Below are 18,321 nucleotides of genomic sequence, written 5' to 3' on the forward strand. Positions count from 1 at the left end.
TCGGGGAGGCAGGGATTAGTCATGTTAAGGTATCTGTTTTGGACTTGGTAACTCTTTCTATACTGCACAATCGCTTGTGTTAAATTTGTTTAGTACCTGTCAGAATCAAATTAGAAGCCATGTGGTATAGATGTGTTCAAAGAGACATAGTGCAGAATGACTACATCAAAATTAGCTATCTAGTAAAATTTTTATAAGTTTGCCAAACAAGTTCTCAATTGACTGGACATAGTAGGAATTCTTTTTTATGACCTTTGGTCTTCAGTTCTAATTAGTTGTCTGGTCCAAATTGCTTGCAATGTAAACAATGACTGATAAATCCACATTGGCTTCAAGAATTTATTACATTACAACACAGCTGCCAACTGTCTAACTGTTTTAATAAAAAGCTATTTTCTAAGGTTTATGTTTTATTGCATGTATGACTCCCTTTATTGGTTAGCATTTTGGAGTTGTGGAAAAGGTTATGAATTTAGAAACTGACTGCATTCATATCATATTTAAAACTTAATGCTATTTTATTAAAGACATATGGGCCTCCAAAGTACACATATTAAATGTCATGTAAGAAAAGTAGCAGTTTAAATCATGGTCAAATTCATTTTTGACATGACTCATGAGGCTTCCCAAGATCTGAACTATTTCTTTGTAAATCTGGCAGTTTAACCACACTCATAAATCATTTTCAAAGCACATTATTTCTTAATTTTAGTGCATTAGAAAGCATTTGGCCTACACAGTGAACTGTTTGTAGCAGTTATGTGATCTAACTTGTACATTTATCCATGCAAAGCTGGAGGAGAAGAAAGAGTCTCCAGGTTTTATTTTAATTTTTAAAGCACAGTATTTACTTCCTTTCTTCTTTTCCCTTAAACCTATGTAAAATAATTCCTGGCTGAAACTGAAATTCTGGCATACTGAACAGAAAGGGATGACTCGTATCCATTAATTTTCAGACTATATATTAGAAACACAAAAGCAGTAGCAATTTAATACTTTAGATACCCTATAGTAAACTCTTCAGAAGGAGGGAGAACTATAGATTGCAAGTCTTGTCAAGCTCCACGAAAAATTACATTTCAGCAAACTGAAGAAGTAACAAATCTTATACTTGGGTTATGATATCTTCATGACGTGGGTAATAATAATACATGTGCATGAACATATGATGGTTGCACATCCAATAAACGCACACTCTGGTTACAGGTACACCTAATAAATAGCCAGGGCAGGGCAAAAATCCATTAAAAAAAAAAGCTTCTCCTGACAAAATGCTTCATTCATTTATACATTTATTTAAAATCCCCCGTTACCTAAACCCTGGAGGAAAGGCAGGATATAAATTCAAACACTACTACTTATAATAATCTAATAATCTGCTTGGCAGGGGGTTGGACTCGATGGCCCTTGTGGTCTCTTCCAACTCTATGATTCTATGATTCTATGATCTCTGTATTAATATCACACTGCCTAATTTTGTAAAATCCAACACAATGAAAATGGAAGAGTGGGGGGAGGGGTTGAACTGCCATCAATACCAGTGCAACTAGTTTACCAGTGTACCAGTAACTAGTTGACTAGCAGTCATCAGCAACCAAAGTCCTTCAGTGGTCTATGAAATGGAGGCCATTTCATAAAGAGGAGGCACAAAAGGGCTGGAGGAGCATTTCATTTGGGCAATTTTTCAAAAGCGAGATGATCTAATTCATACCTCTTGGACAAGCACATGGATTACAATATAACTATTCACTTCTCAGATACTTCCCTACCTGAATTCCATTAAAATGAGTTTTTAGGATAAAAAAAAGTTTTGAAATGCTTTCTGTGATAAAATACACATATATGAATGCGTTTAAATATGAATTTTCATACAGTTTTTTTTAAAAAAAACAACAACAACCCAGAGTTTAATGTGGAAAAGGGACAGAATGTCCTGATGAAATTCATACAGACCCGATAGACTGATCTGTCTTTTCCTGTTTCCATGTAAAAGGTTCCAGTAGGGCTGGATTAGGCCCCAGGCAAAGTACAGCCTGCCCCCTGACATTGCTGGACCCTAGTGAGGGTACCAGGTATCAACTTGAACAGCAAAGGGGCAAGCAGTAACATCAGTGAGCAGCTACCGGAACTTTCCACACAATTGGCCCCAAACACGGGCACTGGCCATTGTGGGGAAATTCAAATAGTGTTTCTAAGCAGCCAGGCATTGGCAATAGGAGGCCCTGCTGGGCTCCAGAGCCATGGCATTTCCCTGACCATGCCTCACACAGACTTCTGGCCTGGGTTCATTCCACACCATCTCCAGTGGAAAATGATCTGTCAGCAGGACTTTGAAAGACCTCTATCTGAAAACTTGGATAGCCACTGCCAAGGCAGTGAGGACAGAACTGTACTAAAGCTGTTGTTCTTATTTAATCACTTTTCACATCACAGCTGCCACAGGCTAGGCTGACATTTACAATGAACTATCCCCTCACACACACCCATGTTCTTTTTCCTGGTTGATCAGCACTTGTTCAGATCACAACAGGACATAAGTGACATTAGGATCATTTTGCCACAATATTCATTGTTTTATTATTATCTCAGACTGAGCAGCCTTTGTCATTTTCTAGTCCATTTCCCAGTTTGGAGAAATATTTCAGTGCCCTTCATAGACCCCTTTGGTTTTCACCATCCTAAATAATTTTCACCTCACTGCCCATCCCTAGTGCCATCTAAATAGACCAGTGATATTATTTTGTAAGACCAGAGTAGTGGGTCACATCTCAGCACCACAGCAAATGAGACATAATAAATGCATTCATACCACTTTGGCCAGCTGATGAGCCAAGTACATCAACATACAGACCAATATAAAGGTCATTTCAGATTGTTGTTTTGGCACTGATAACAAGAAAGCAAACACCCATGCTCCATAACATTTTATAGTAAAATCTAAAAAGATTCCGCTCGGAGCTTCTTGTGCTAAGATTTAAGTCAACAGCAGCGTTCCTTCTATAGTAATTCTCACAAAACATGAGGGAACTTTATATTCACATCTACTTTTCTTTAAAATGCAGTGTTCCATGATTTTTAAAATAAATTTATCAAAAGGAAAGTGATTCCATCTTTCAAAAGCATCAGAATACAATGGTGATTAACTTATGTCTCGCTAAACCAAGTCAAAAATCTTACTCTACATCACTCCGTTTTAGCCTTTTAGGGTCAACATTTTGTGAAATAGAACACCAAAAAACAAATTCTAGAGTGAGGACCAATATATAGATCCTGTACTTTATGTCCACAAATGTACATTCTGATCTTCATTTGAGCTAGTTGCTATTTGAAGCAAAATGCCTTTGCAACACTTACATGCAATTAAAAAAAAATTTGCAATGGCACAGCAGTCAGTAATGTCCCAACCTCAGCATGTATTTTGCCATTGTAGTGATTCTCAAGATTAGGCTGGAAGTCTGCAATGCAATTTGTCTTACTGAACTTTCACCAAATAAAATTGTCCCATATCTATCGGCTGTTGACAGCTACCAACAAGATCCAATTATGCTAACCGTTTCCTGAGATCCAGAAAAGCAAGTCACTGGCTCTTTGTGTCCTTGCCACACTTTCACCCACCAAAGTGATTAATTTCAAGATTATTGTGTGCATAGCAGAATGCCACTCAACCTTGGAAAACAATTAAACATTTAAAAAAAAATCCCAAAATTTTAGTGCATTGGGAATTAGTTGTTGTTTTTTAATGTGCATATCTTGGAGCCAAAAGGAACTGTTTTGGTTTTTTCCCAGCACTTACTCAAAAGTTATTAGGGGAAAAAATTATGGGTATAAATATTGCCTCCAAACAGGCAGTCATTTCTCAATTTGTGTTGGATAGCTTACCATTAACAACAATGGCAGGCATTGTTGGCCAGCAGGGCATGGAGCACTAGGATGAGATGAGAGCAAGGTCAAGGCAAAGTGACCTGGCAGCAGCAGGAGTATTCGATTGGCTCCACAGATGTGCTCGTGTCCCCCCCCCTTGCTGCCACCCTACTCTACCCCACCCTGTCCTGTTAAGAACATGCAGTGCTGTTGTTAGGAGGCCGATGCCACCCTCTCCATCACTCCTGGTGGCTTTTCTCTGCCTCCTAAGAATATGTTATTGTTCTTGCTGCTGTCTGAAGCAGCACCAACAGTGAGGGCCACCGTCTTTGCTTCAAAAGCCATTTCTCTCCACAGGGCCCTGTAACAAATCCTACATTTGTGGGATTGTGAGGGAACCAGATAGGAGCCAGTCTGCTAGATCGGTGATTTGCCGTAAATACTGCTGCCACCAGAGCCAGCAGCAATCTATTAAAAAAATGTGGAGACTGTCACTGCTGTCAATGGTGAGCTCCCCAACCTCTCCAAAAGCAAATGGGATGGTAAACTGGGGGCAGTTATTTCACTGCAACACAACTGGTGGGAGGCTGAAATGCTAGAAAATATTATCACTTCTAATTGTAGATTTTTTTTTTTTAAGGTATCAAAGTAAATACTAAAATCGACAGAGTTTATTCTCAGGAGTTCACGGGAGGGAAGAGTTGGTACTGGGAGGAAAAGATCCACCGGGATAAATTTACCAACTAATTCCAGAAAGGCAGACATATTTTAGTCTCTTCCAGTTACCACTTAACAAACACATTCCAAACAGCTTTTGGAGAAAGCAACCTCCAGTAATTTTAAACTGCCAAGATCTGTAGGAAGGCAGAAGATCATTACAAAGAAGTTGGATTATTGCCAAGGTTTTAGGATTAAACACCTATGACTCTGACATAAAAGCAGAATGGGGCTGTTAATGGCTACAATGGTGTTAATGGCTACAAATGGTGGGGACCCTGATTCCATGACTCACAGAAATAAAGGAGGAAGTCTAGCTCTTTACTTTTGTAGAAGCAGGAACATTTAGAGTTTCTATCAGAACTGAATAAGCTGGTACCATATTTTACGCTGGCTGTTATAGTGCCTATGCTGGTAGGTAGACATATTGTCCTAATGAGATAACACATTTTAATCCCACTCTGTCAATTTCTGAAAACTGGATAAAGGAGAAGACTCCCTTTAGATAGTAGACTGTGGCTTGCTGGCTTGTGTGATCACCAGCAAAAGGAAACAGTGGCTTGTAGTTTTGTAGTGCACCACTTAAACTCACAGCAGATACCTTAGACTATTAGGAGGAAGCAACTTGGCCAGATTAAATGAAGGATGGCAGCTTTAAACAAATCTAGAGGGTTGGCTATGGTTATTGAGCAAAGAGGAAGAGTCAGTGTCAGCATCAGTGTTTCCCAAACATCCCCCTCCTCCCACCATGGACCACTGGAAAATTTCTCTCTCTCTCTCTCTCTCTCTCTCTCTCTCTCTCTCTGTTTTTCACGAGTTAGGATGCCCAGGTAAGGAGAGAGATACTTACATATTTTTTGCACAATACACAGAACCACTTTAAGCCATCCAGGCCTTGCTCTGGGCCTCTTCTGTGCCCGATATTTGCCCATGTACTAGGAGCACCTTCCCTGCCACCTTCCCAAAGCCTGCCTGATTTTGAGAAGGCAGCGTAAGGGCTCTTGCAATGCTGGCGCAACCCTGGTACAGTGGTACCTCTGGTTACGAATGCTTCAGGTTATGAGCTGCCCCTGGTTGCGAACTTTGCCCCAGGATGCGAATGGAAATTGCGCACTGCGAATGGAAGGCGCATGCGCAGTGGGAGGCCCCATTAGCGAAAGCGTGCCTCAGGATAAGAATGGTTTCAGCTTAAGGACGGACCTCTGGAATGAATTAAGTTCGTAACCAGAGGTACCACTGTACTGCGTTGCCAGAGACGCCAGGCTTCCTGGCACAGGGGAGCTGGGACCTGGAGAGGTGGAGAGACAGGGCACAGCTTTTTGCACTCCCAAACCTACATGTCCAGACATATGGCAACCCTAGGACTACTTCATAATTTTTCTGTCATAGCAATTCCAATGTACTGCACTAGATGCTGTATGTTTTCAATTATATTTTTACAGACATGTTGTGGACTACTAAAGGGTCTATAGAACCCCTGATCTAAATGTCTGAAAGTAGCAGCATCTAAAAAGATGACTTTAAAGCATTTTAAAACAGCTTCTAAATACAGACAGATTTTTGACCATGGTGAAGCTGTGCTGAGCTCCAGCACAAATTAAATCATGATTTCAGCCTAATGGTCCATGTCGTTGTATTATTTATTTATTTATTTCTAACAGCAGTGTAGTCAAAGGAGGAACGAGTAAGGAGAAAAACCACCCCTGCCGAAGATGCCTTTTTAGACCAATAGGCCATAAAAAGCAGGAGAATGCTCTCCAGCATCTTTAAAAGTTTCCAACTCAGTCTTTGTCACTGAGCTGAAAATCTAAGAGACCTGCTCTTGTGAACTGGGGATCATTCTCTTTAATGCTCTCCCCTCTACCTTAACCAAACAGAGCTTTGCCAGAGTCATTTTTGGGTACACTTCCAAGTAAGACCATGACAATCGTAGTTATTGGCTGGCTGTAACTTCTGCAATTGTGCTGACCTATCCTTACCACTGCGGGAGGCAGTGGATGACAGGGATGCCTGGCGTGCTCTGGTCCATGGGGTCACGAAGAGTCGGACACGACTAAACGACTAAACAACAACAAATCCTTACCACAATTCCCACCTATCATACACTATTCTCCCCCATCCATATATGCCAGCAGCCCTGGCACTGCTGGTGAAAATAGCTGGAAAGACAGAAAACCCAGGAAGGATACCAGCTGTTCTCTTTTCCTTTTGTATACCAGTTTTGCTTTAAGTGTCCTGATACCTAATTTAAGTGGCACTGATAAAAGCCAGAAGGCTCATACTCAGAAGTCAAGCTTCCAAGATGTATATCAGTAACAAAGGACATAAAGAGTTGGAAAAATGTATATATTTATCTTAGGGTTCAGAACTGTATATTAAGTTTTCTTTTAATGTTCTTAGGCCCATAAACTGATTGCCTCTTAGAAGAAAGAGTCCTTCTGTTTAGCACATTTTTGCTGCAGTGCCCCGAATGAATCAGCCAGATTTAAAAGCAATAAAGGGCAACATACCCTTTCATACCTTTCCCCCATCCCTTTTTGTGGCCCATTCTTGTGAAATAAAAGCAAAGGGTGAAAATGTGGTAATTGTTTTCCAAACCAAGTTCCTGATTTCACAGGGGTCATTTCAAGCGACTTCTCCTGCCTTTATCATTACCTTACAGAATTTTTGTGGTGGAATACTTATAAAATATAAAAGATTATTGGAAAACTATTATGAGCAATACCAGAATCTGCAGCAGAGACAGGAATAGTGTTTTGTTTTTCTACACTAGTTTGGACTTTCTTGTGGGTTTCCCTAAACCACAAGTGAGGCCCACCCGCTTTGGAATACCCTCACTTTTACATTATGTAAAAACACAAGGAAGCCCAATTGCGCAAGTGGAAATTTTAATACAAGGATGCAATCACAGAACAGAAGTCTATCATTTTGCCTCCAGTGTATCCATTGGAACATTGCCCTGTGCATGAATTTTAAACGCAGCTCAAAATATTAAGAATATAAGCGGCTCTCAACTTATGGCGGCTTACGTTTCAGGGATAGTGCTTTGAGCCAAAATCGAGTACATTCAAAATATATTGGGTTCAATGGCTGGTGGGATTGGCAAAGTTCTGCCCGCCCCCAAACGCCCGCTCCCATTTATTTATACACATATTTATTTAAATTTGCCAAGCGCATTGCTGAATGCACACAAGCTAAATGTGCATAAGTTGTGAGTTACCTGCATGACATAATAAAGTAATAGTGTCTGTAACGTAAGGAAACATTTGAGAAATCTTAACTCCTGACATTGCAAGTCCTTTTTCTGTTTCAGTTTGCCTACAGACTATCCCAGATTGACACTCTATGGCATATAATATAGGGAAGAGAAGCACATCATGCAATCATGTGTGTATTTTCACCTGTGAAATGTTGGGGTGGGGAGTGCTGTTTCAGCAGATAAATTTGTGATTAGCAAAGTGAGAATAGGAAAATCTATTGGTTTACTCTACAAGAGACCACCCTTCATTCATTTAAAAGCCAAGAGGACAATTATTGTTAATAATAATAACCCAATAGGTTATCAAGAGTTCAAAATATACCTCAGCAGGTGAAACATACGAAATGGTGCCCAAGAGCAAGCATAAATGCAAATGTGCATGTGTACTAAGGCAGAGACTTAACTTCTAGAGGAGTAGTTCTAGAATTCCCCCTATCTTACACAGCAGACTTGAAAACTTTACAATTGCTGGGGGGTCTCAACGGTCTACTTAAGAACTCCACACGCCTACATGTCAAAGCCCATACACAATTCATCCTTGCTTTTCCTCATGGTACAGTCAGTGCTTGCCACATGACAATGATGGCGGCAATTCTGATGCTCTGAATCATCTATGCTATCAGCAGGGGTACATTGAGGAGAAGGAGAGTTGAACATAACCACAATTATTTATGTATTTATTCCTCTTCTCTCAACCCCTCATTTTCCCCCTGTTCATTTGTATTCATTTGCTTCCTGTATGGAAGCAAATTTCACCTCCGAATAAAACTGTTTGTGGTGCAGTAGTGTGATTTCATCCCATGATGGAATACTCTTTCCCGCTTCCAAACTTCATGCCCACAGAAAACTAGACGGCAGTGGGTGGGAGGAAGCATACAAGGTCAGCCATCTCTCAGATATGCTAGCACATGTATAGCGATACATAGGAACCTTTTTGTCTGTGAGAGGATGGAGCGTTCCATCATGGGAGCTACCACCAGCAGTTCTGAAGTGCTTTGCCCCTGACATGAGGGTATGAGAATAGGCCACAGTTACCGGATATTAGTTTCCACATTAGAAGAGTTTCTCTATAGTAGCATTGTTACTACTATAAATGCAGAATGCAATCCAGAGGACATTACGTATGCCTGGGGCCCAATTTTATATGAATGCATGCTTTAACCCTTTGAGTGGAAGGAACAGAGTACTATTACTCATGGAGACCTGCTTAATACTGAGTCAGAACAGTGGTCTATCCATCTCACGAATGTCTGCACTGACTGGCAGCTCTCTAGAGTTTTGAACAAGAATCTCTCTCAGCTGGAGTTGCCAGGGACTGCACCGAAGCTGGAGAATTTCCCATGTGCTCTAGTACTAAGCTGCAGTTCTTCTCTCATGGGAGAAATATAATCATGTTAATAGTGATTTGATAAATTCATAATTCTCCGGAACATGTAAAGCCCCTTTGCCTTCAGTATACAAGAGGGAAATCCAATATTTTCTTGCAGCTTTTTGTACACGGGTGCTAAGCCCATGCTTTACCTCTTTTGAGAACTCCGCAGTAAAATACACAAAATAGATGCTCTTTCTGTTCTTTGTCTCCACGCCCACCCTGCAGCTGAACATCCAAGTCCTTCCGGTATTACTGTACAAGCTTTGAACAGAATAAGGGCACAGCTCTAAATAATTATGTCAAAGAAATGACAACTGTGCTCTTTGCAGGAGTAGGGATGAATAATTACAAGGCTGGGACATAATTAAGCAATTTTGGCTGTCGTATTCTTGAGCTGTCATTTTGATGTGAAGAGCTGTCAGGCCCAGCAACATGCTTTGCACTGGACAGGCATCTTCCACTTTGATCTACACTTACGCCAGCAAAATGAGGTCATGGTTTGGTCATTAAATGAAGCTTCCTTGTCTGGCACGATGCCCCTTGCCCAGCCAGGCTTACAAGATTTTTATTTCAAAAAAAATCAAGCATGAGACTACATTCAATATTTTGACATCTCTAAATATAAACATCACTGGGTAATGAAGTTCAGATCGCTTTACATGGCGAGACAGAACAGAGCGTCGCAATGTTAAGCTGTTTTCTAATGAATGACTGTATCTTCCCTGTAACGACAGTCCCATCACAAACAGACTTTAAGCAACAAAAGATGAAATGAAGCAAAGCAGAAGAAAGCAGCATTCTGTTAAGAAAAATATAAAAAAAAACTAGAGGAAGGCAGGGAGTTAGACAAAATTAAATATTTATGATTTCACGAAGATTGGTGATTGCTAGCTCCTTGTGCATTTGAGTAAACATAAGCTAGCTGGATGAAAATATCCTGCCTTGAGTCTCATTTCATGTGTTGTTTTCAGAAGGGTAACTAGCTCTCTAAAGATTTTTATGTCAAGCATGAGATGAAAGCAATTCCCATGGAACTTTCTCCGCCACCCACCCCCACCCTATCGTCCATTGTTTCCTTCTGCTGAATAAGCTGTTTATTTCCAGTTTATCATTATGGAAGAAAGTTAACCTCACATTTAGATTTCTCTCGGGGGGGGGGGGGGAGGACTGATGGGAGTAGCACAATTCAAAGGAAAGTAATTCCATGTCATATCAGCTAATATTTTCAACAACATTCCTTTCCCTTTGGTGACTGTAGTGTGCATCACCCCTCACTGGTGTGTTTAAAATATGTATGTATGTACATGCATGCATACATACAGAGAGATTTATATATGCTGTGGTTAATGGGAATTCAATTAGCAATGTGCATATACTCCAGTCATTTTACCATCACATGAAGGCACAGAGCAAGTACACACACAATGGTATTATGAACAGGAGATTCCATGCATTGTGTGGCAGCAGTTGTTCATTTATAAAGCATCTTTTTCTAGAGAAAAAAAAAAACCCACTGCATGTTACTCCATTATTTCTTCTGGCAATCTCTATCATTAAGGGTTACCTGAGTTGGTTCTCTGGGGCTGCTTCCTGGACGAAGACAGACCCGGTGACGCAGCTCCATCCCACCCTTCCCTTCCTGTGCTTCTTCCGGCAACCAATCAAACCACCCCACCCTAAACCTCTGAGTGACATCTCCGGAGAATCAATGTGCCTCAAGGTGGGACCAAAGGCCCCACCTCTGAGGTAGTGAGTGGTGCCACCATTGACCATAGAATCATAGAATCATAGAATCATAGAGTTGGAAGAGACCACAAGGGTCATCGAGTCCAACCCCCTGCCAAGCAGGAAACACCATCAGAGCACTCCTGACATATGGTTGTCAAGCCTCTGCTTAAAGACCTCCAAAGAAGGAGACTCCACCACACTCCTTGGCAGCAAATTCCACTGTCGAACAGCTCTTACTGTCAGGAAGTTCTTCCTAATGTTTAGGTGGAATCTTCTTTCTTGTAGTTTGGATCCATTGCTCCGTGTCCGCTTCTCTGGAGCAGCAGAAAACAACCTTTCTCCCTCCTCTATGTGACATCCTTTTATATATTTGAACATGGCTATCATATCACCCCTTAACCTCCTCTTCTCCAGGCTAAACATGCCCAGCTCCCTTAGCCGTTCCTCAATGGTTCTGTAGGCAAGCAGGAGCATTATGTTGGGCTGGGTTAAGGCTGCGCCTATCAATGAGGATGGTGGGATGGTGGCACTTTATGCTTGTGCCAAAGTCCCACCAGCACTTTCTGTTCAAGGCACTCAGCCAGTGACAGAAGCTCTTGTAAGCTCAGGAACGGGCAGTGGCCAAGAACAGAGGCTGAGGGAAGGGGGTGCTATGTAGGTTAAGAGCGTGAACTGTGAGCCAGAATCCCATCCACTGACCCCTCTCTTCCTCTCCTATAAGAGCTATTTTCTGGTGGAATGCGCAGTTCCGGGACCTGTTTTCTAGAAAAAAAAGCACTGTCTTTAGCTATGGCGCTGAGCAGACTACAAGCATGGGCTGGGAGGGAAGCAGACCGAGTCATGTGATGCTGTGTTGAGCTGCCCAGATGGTGATATTTGGATCACATGTGGCTCATACACCAGGGACAGAAGATACCTTGGTTAAAGAAGACTTTGATATGGAATCTTTGGTATAGCATCAAATACTTGTAGGGCACATGACCTATAGCAGATTATAAGTCTTAATATTGCTCATGCTTCCCAAAAGTCACCTTTTCAGTGAGTGTTTGCACAATTAAAACTTCACAGCGTAAAGAGTTTAAAATGTATGCCTGGGCATTTGTACATACAGATGTTGTACACCAAATTCATTTTCATGGATTCCAATCCCCTCTACTGTTCCTTAGGATAAACCAATATATGGGTAACATATAATAAAGTATAATAATAATAATTCTACTGCACACCAAGAAGCATTTGCTCATGACATCCTAAATGTTTATAGAAGGGAATATATTATGCTAGGTAAGACCTAGTAATTCTGTAGCAAGCAATTTTAGAAAGGCCTATCTCAATGTTAAATTTGTACCTTGCACTAAAAGGATTGGGGAAATAAGTATATGTTTTGGAATAAGATTTAGCGGATAACTAATTCAAAAATTATACAGCTTGGGACATGGAACTGAATTACTAGAACAAAGCATCAAGACGTGATACTATCTTCGTGAATTGAAACACCTTGGTTAAGATAATGGATAGATAACTGAACAATGCAGAATTATAGCCAGAATTATAGCACATTTCTGAATTTTTTTGATTGGGCCAAGACACATGTCTATTTCAAATAATATAACTATCAGCAGCATTAAAGTAAAATACAGAGATATTTATAGAGAGTAATATAGTATGAGAACGATTACAAACAGATGACAGAATAAACATAAGGTTTTTTATGTGTTCAACTGTTGCATTTTACAGGATTTAGCAAAGGAGGAAGCCTTTCATAAGAGCTTCAAAGTAAATTCTTTCATATATTACAGATTGCATTGTAAGAGTTGAAATAGCTAAAGGCTCTAGTAAACAATGTGTCAAACCAATCTCCAAATAAGAACTGTTAAAACTTTAATAGTTATAAAACGAACAGCTCTGAATTAATTTGTTTTCTAGTGCAAATACACAGCCGATAACAAATGTATCTAGCTACACTTCTATGCCCCCAAATGCAGTTTACTTCTGTAGCTGCTATATTGCTCTTTAGGATAATTGGATATCTGCAATATTTTTTGCCACATATATTATAAAATAAACTAGTATGTAAGAAGTTGCTAGATGAAACCCATGAGTGAGTTTTCGATAGCTAATAATTCCAAGAGCAAAAATACCGATCTATGCAGATTGTGTGGTAATGCACTGATGTACATGGAAAATGTGTGTTGTTGTTTTTTCAGAGTAAACAACACTCACTTTGCCCAGTTTGAGAGCCACTGATGCAGAAAGCTTGACTCTAAAATCCCCAACTGAGTGATTCTTTCTCCACCATCAGCTCCCCACAATATAATTCAACTTGGGGTCTTCTCCCCAAGGTTATCTTCTGCACAAGCAGAAATCCAGGATTCCTACCACTGGTTTGGGAAGCAGATGAACTTAGCTGCAATCCATAACTATCCTGTTGCTTCTTATGAAATACTTCATTTTGATGTGGTTTTCCCCAAACCAATCCAAATTTGGAAAAATAAGAGCCACATTGCACCTTAAGCTGGTGATGTGTACACAGCCTATAACACAGAGAGATGGATCCAAAAGTGCCCTATTTGATGAGAAAGGCAATTTCCACTGGTCCATGGTGCCTCCTCCCAAATTGCTATCTCCTGTTGCATTCTCAGCTCCCAATAATGGAAATGAGGGATATGGAAGGACGGGGAGGGAAAGCTCCACTGTTTGAGCAAAATTCAACCCACACCTCTCTGCATCCATCCTTAAGTATCACATTTGTTTATACAAGAGACTTTCCCAGTGAATAAGACCACTCTGTCAAATTACTTCATAGATTAAAGGTTAATAAATTAAAGGTCACCAAGCACAATAAGATAAACACAAACAAAAGAGAAGAAAACTGAGGCCTTCATTGCTGTACAGAACAAATGCCACAGTACATATGTCACAAAAATTGTCTCTCCATGTAACGTACCAAATGCTTGCTGACATGCTTCAATTCTTTAAGTTACTAAGCAGGACACTCTCTCACAAGTGCAGTGACAAGGCTTAAAAAGCAAAGTTAAGAAATGTTCATGTTTTGACTGCCACCTGATATCAGTTACCTGACATCCAGGAGTATGGTCCGCAAAAAGCGTAGAGCTGACTATTACTAAAAATGGCTTCAGCAGTAAGATTCTAGATCCGAAATGTTAAGATCCATAAACATTCCTACAGCCTTCATTCAGTCACTTACCTTTGTATCCACAGGCTTCACCACTTTCATAAAAGCACCCCTCAAAATGGCTTCCTCACGTTCACTTCTGCCTACTTTCCGAGAATCCAGAAACTTCAAGTTGGTTAATTTGTGCAGAACAAAATACCTGTTTTAAAAACAAACAAACAACCCTTTAGGCTAAGAATTTCCATTGACCTATGACTAGGAATGGAAGGATTTGCCCATTTCATTTCTCTCTGTTTCTCATTTTTCCATTCTTAAATTCAGCTCTTCATATTTTGCAGCAATTTGCAAAATAACAATACCAATAATAACCAAATCCTAATGGAAATTCATCAGCATTTCAGTATGAATTTCTCCTAATAAACACAATTTTCTGTAATGTTTTGAATAACGTACCCATTTTTGCAAGCAATTCCCCCTAATATAATTAATTCAAATGTTATTTTCACTAATATCTGCATGTTTATGCACACTTTCCTCTACCAGATGCATTTTTGTAAACAGTGTTTTTGGCTGGAGAACCGCATCACATAATTCAGACAAGTGCAAATTTTGGAGGATCGCTGTGTTTCAGTTTGCATATTGGTTCAGAAAGTGTGACTTTGATAGATTCAGTTTTGAATGTGCATTGAACTGAGCTTCTCCTCCTATGACACAATAGTCTCAATTCAAAGGACATAAAATAACCTTACAGCTGCAAGAACTATTTCTCCAACATATCGGCTATTTTCTACAATTATGCCCTTCACTCTGCCTTTTGTGATTCATATCAGTATTCGAACTCTAGCAAAATAGAAAAGGTTTGAGTCTGCAGCCTGTATCTTATTTCAGGACTCTGAATCTTGCATGTATGGAACCTATTTTCATTTTTCATATACCATTAATGCATGACAAATTTTTGCATGCAAATTACTCCAAAGGAGGATATGAATTTAAATGGGTACAATATCTCTTCTTCTTCTTCTTCTTCTTCTTCTTCTTCTTCTTCTTCTTCTTCTTCGCTCCTAGATAATTTTTTTCACTGAGATTTGGTACAAGATAGAAAGCAACCCTAACGGTGTTTCACCCCACTAGACACTCTCCCCAATTAAATATAGTGGAGCCACCTCACGGCATGCCCATTAAACAAATTTCTACAATTTACCACAAGCTATCTTGTGTGAGAGAAAAGTTAGTGATTTAAAGTCTCAGACAGGAGTTGATCAAACAACAAAAAGCTTTATTTACAAAAAGAAGAAGCTTGTGAAACAAAGTTGGATCAGGAAATGCATTCTTTCAGGTAGAAGCTGACTTATTACTTAAACTAAATATAAAGATGCCACGGGCTTAAACACGGTAATATATGCACCGCTTTTCTTAAAACTTCAGTTGCTAAAAATCAGTTGGTACACTTCAGGGAGATGTTCAGGTTTATAGAATAGGTGTTAAAATGCTTGACTCGGTTTTCTGTTACTTCACTCTCAGTCCTTTACTTAGTTGTGACAGGTGTTACAGTTAAATACTTTTGACACGGCACAGCTTCCTTCACAGCTTAATACTTTGGTTCAAGAGTGAGGGGCACTTTTCGTCAGTTACCCTCTCTCTAAGCAATCCCACTCCTGAGGTATTTCCAAATAGCATAACAGACCCAGAGGATCACCTCATCCCTTTTTACTGTTTGGGAGTCATCTTTACCTAAAACTCTCCCCTCCTGCCTAGAAGGAGACCACCAGTAGTTCAACTCAAATCAGAACCAGTTCACCCCTCAGTCAAATCCTACCATAATCCCCATCTCTCATTTCATCTCTCAAACTGAAACCTCAAACCCTCAAATCAAACCCTATCTAACTCTCTCCCTCAGAAACTGCTCTTTTTATATTCCCTCCCAAACTTCTGACTCCGCCCCCCGCTCTGGCTGGCTGTCTAGGTAGCCAATCAGAGAGAGGCTCCAGCACTCTGGTAGAATTTCCAGTCTGGCTCTGCTGTCCGTCACAGACAGCTTCTCACATTTTGAACCATGACTAACGGAAATATTCTCCTGGCAGGGTAGGGTTCCCATTCATTTCTGAGAAAAGAATCTAGAGGCTCAGTCTCAGAAAAACACAGGAGTTATAGCACAGCAAAATTCCCTGTACCAGAGAAGGGTGCTCATGATGTAAAGCAGTTTGCAGGATGACAGAAGTCAACGTTTGGGCAAAACATTTGAAGAATATCTCAGGAAAGGTGAAAAGAGTAGCAACAGTTTTCAGCGGAGGTTCAAACATCCTAGGTTTTTATGCGAGGCACAACCGAATCAAAGTTAAGGTTCATAAGATGAGAGAAAATAACTGCCTCGTCATAGGGAACACAGTAGATTCAAAATTGCTTTTTCCCCCTCCAGCTTCCTCTAACATTTTGGCAAAAAAGCTGGAGCTTGGCTAGCCACCCACCCACCCACCCACACAGCTTTATTCACAAAAAGCTGACAGAGCATGGCACAGCATGGCATGAATCAAAGTTTGAAGAAAAAAAATCCCAGGAAGGTGATAATATCAACTCATCTCAAGTACTTGCTATTTACAGCCAGTCACCCAGATATGAAACAGACTTAGTGGAGACGGAGAGAGGAAGCGCCAGATCCTTTCCTGGCAGGAAACAGAAAGGTGATTAATAATATTTCCCACAAATGCCAAGTTTATATAGACCATCATTTTAGTAATCAGACTGAGGCCCTGTGGCTTGTCGAAGAGGCAACCTCACATGTCCAAATTATACGGAAAATGTTCAGGTTCAAAATATAAAGGACTGCCATTTATATGACTGAACTCAATGGAATAAGTTGTCTGGAAAGGTAATAAAATCCCTTTCCTTTTTTTTTTTTAAAAAAACTGAAAACTAGTTGAGACTAGTTTGCCACCAGTTGCAGAAGCAATGGTTAGCCATGCTTTTATGAATTATTATGAATTATGCTATTATGAATTATTCTTTCAACAAGACAAAACAAAAAAAGAGAGACAAAGGCCGCACCTTGCTTTGTCCGAGGCTTGTAAAATCTTAACGAAATGGAATGTGCTTAGTGCTATGTGTTAAAATCCGTCAACAACCTGAGTGCAAACCCGCAACCAAGTCACTTCTATGAAAGAGTAATGGTACTAAAAATGAGAGCCCTCTTTAGGAAGCATAACATGTCCAAAGCTAGACAATTTGTTAAGAGTAGCTGGATGTCTGGGGATAATGAAATATTCTCAAACACATCTCCAGCTTCCCTGGCTGCCCTTTCAACCCCCTGTGAGCCTCCGACGGCCCTTATCTTTCACTGGAAGAGAATACTTCCATCTTGTATTACTGGCAGAAAAGCTCAGAGGACAAGGGGCTCTTTCAAAGAAAGACATGAACAGAAGGAAACAATATGTCAAGAGCAAAGCTCAAGAGGAGTAAAAACACCCATCTAAGTGCAGGGTGAAAAAAGATTAATATTCAGGTGCAGAAAACATCACTATTAGAAAATCAGCAAATGTTTCATGATCAAGTGAAAGATGGCATCAAGAAGCAGGCGGCCACAAAAATGACAACAGACTCGAGCAGTGCTGTCTCATCTCCCTGCCAACTTTGGACTGAAGCCCTAAACGTCAGTCTTGTATAGCCTCCATCTAAGAAAGCCTAAATTTGTAGCCAAATGGTCTCGGCAGAAAGGGGTTTCCGCACACCCCTTTCTGTTTAACGTTTCTAGAATTAGTTCCTCAAAGGAAGGGAACATGCAGCTCCCCCCTCTTGGGGAAGGGGGGGTGCGAGATGAGAGCCATATGGATCATATGACAGAAATCTTCCTTCCCCCATCATCTTCGCAGTGCAGATGTTGTATAGCAGAGGATGATGAACTATAAAAGGCAATCTGCAGCAGGCATTAAAAGCTACCCTGTCATCAGTGCTGAAACATCACAATAATGATGCCATTTTGAAGAACAGTCAGATTAAATCCTTGCCACTCAGATTCCTTTCATCAGAGAGAAATAGGGACAGATGGACAGACACACACACACCCCATTAAGCACTCTGTGATGAACCATAGATGCTATAGAACAGCGTTTCTCAACCTTGCATCCCCAGATGCTGTCAGACTACAACTCCCATCATTCCTAGCCAGCATGGCCAGAGGTCAGGGATGATGGAAGCTGGTAGTTCAATAATATCTGGGAACCCAAGGTTGAGAAAGGCTGCTGTAGACCAAGGATA

The 18,321-nt window shown here is 40.4% G+C and overlaps 1 protein-coding gene across 2 annotated transcripts in view; it reads right to left on the bottom strand.

Moving 5' to 3' along the window:
- Nucleotides 1-18,321, bottom strand: part of LRMDA (leucine rich melanocyte differentiation associated) — a 740,402-nt gene that overhangs the window by 291,719 nt on the left and 430,362 nt on the right. For both annotated transcript variants that reach the window (XM_083440596.1, XM_083440597.1), the window contains exon 5: nt 14,146-14,272. In XM_083440596.1, the coding sequence (XP_083296722.1) occupies nt 14,146-14,272 (127 nt within the window). The remainder of the gene's footprint in view (nt 1-14,145; nt 14,273-18,321) is intronic.

The sequence above is a fragment of the Podarcis tiliguerta genome (assembly GCF_965153285.1).
Source record: "Podarcis tiliguerta genome assembly, chromosome: 5".
In the NCBI taxonomy this organism is placed as follows: domain Eukaryota; kingdom Metazoa; phylum Chordata; class Lepidosauria; order Squamata; family Lacertidae; genus Podarcis; species Podarcis tiliguerta.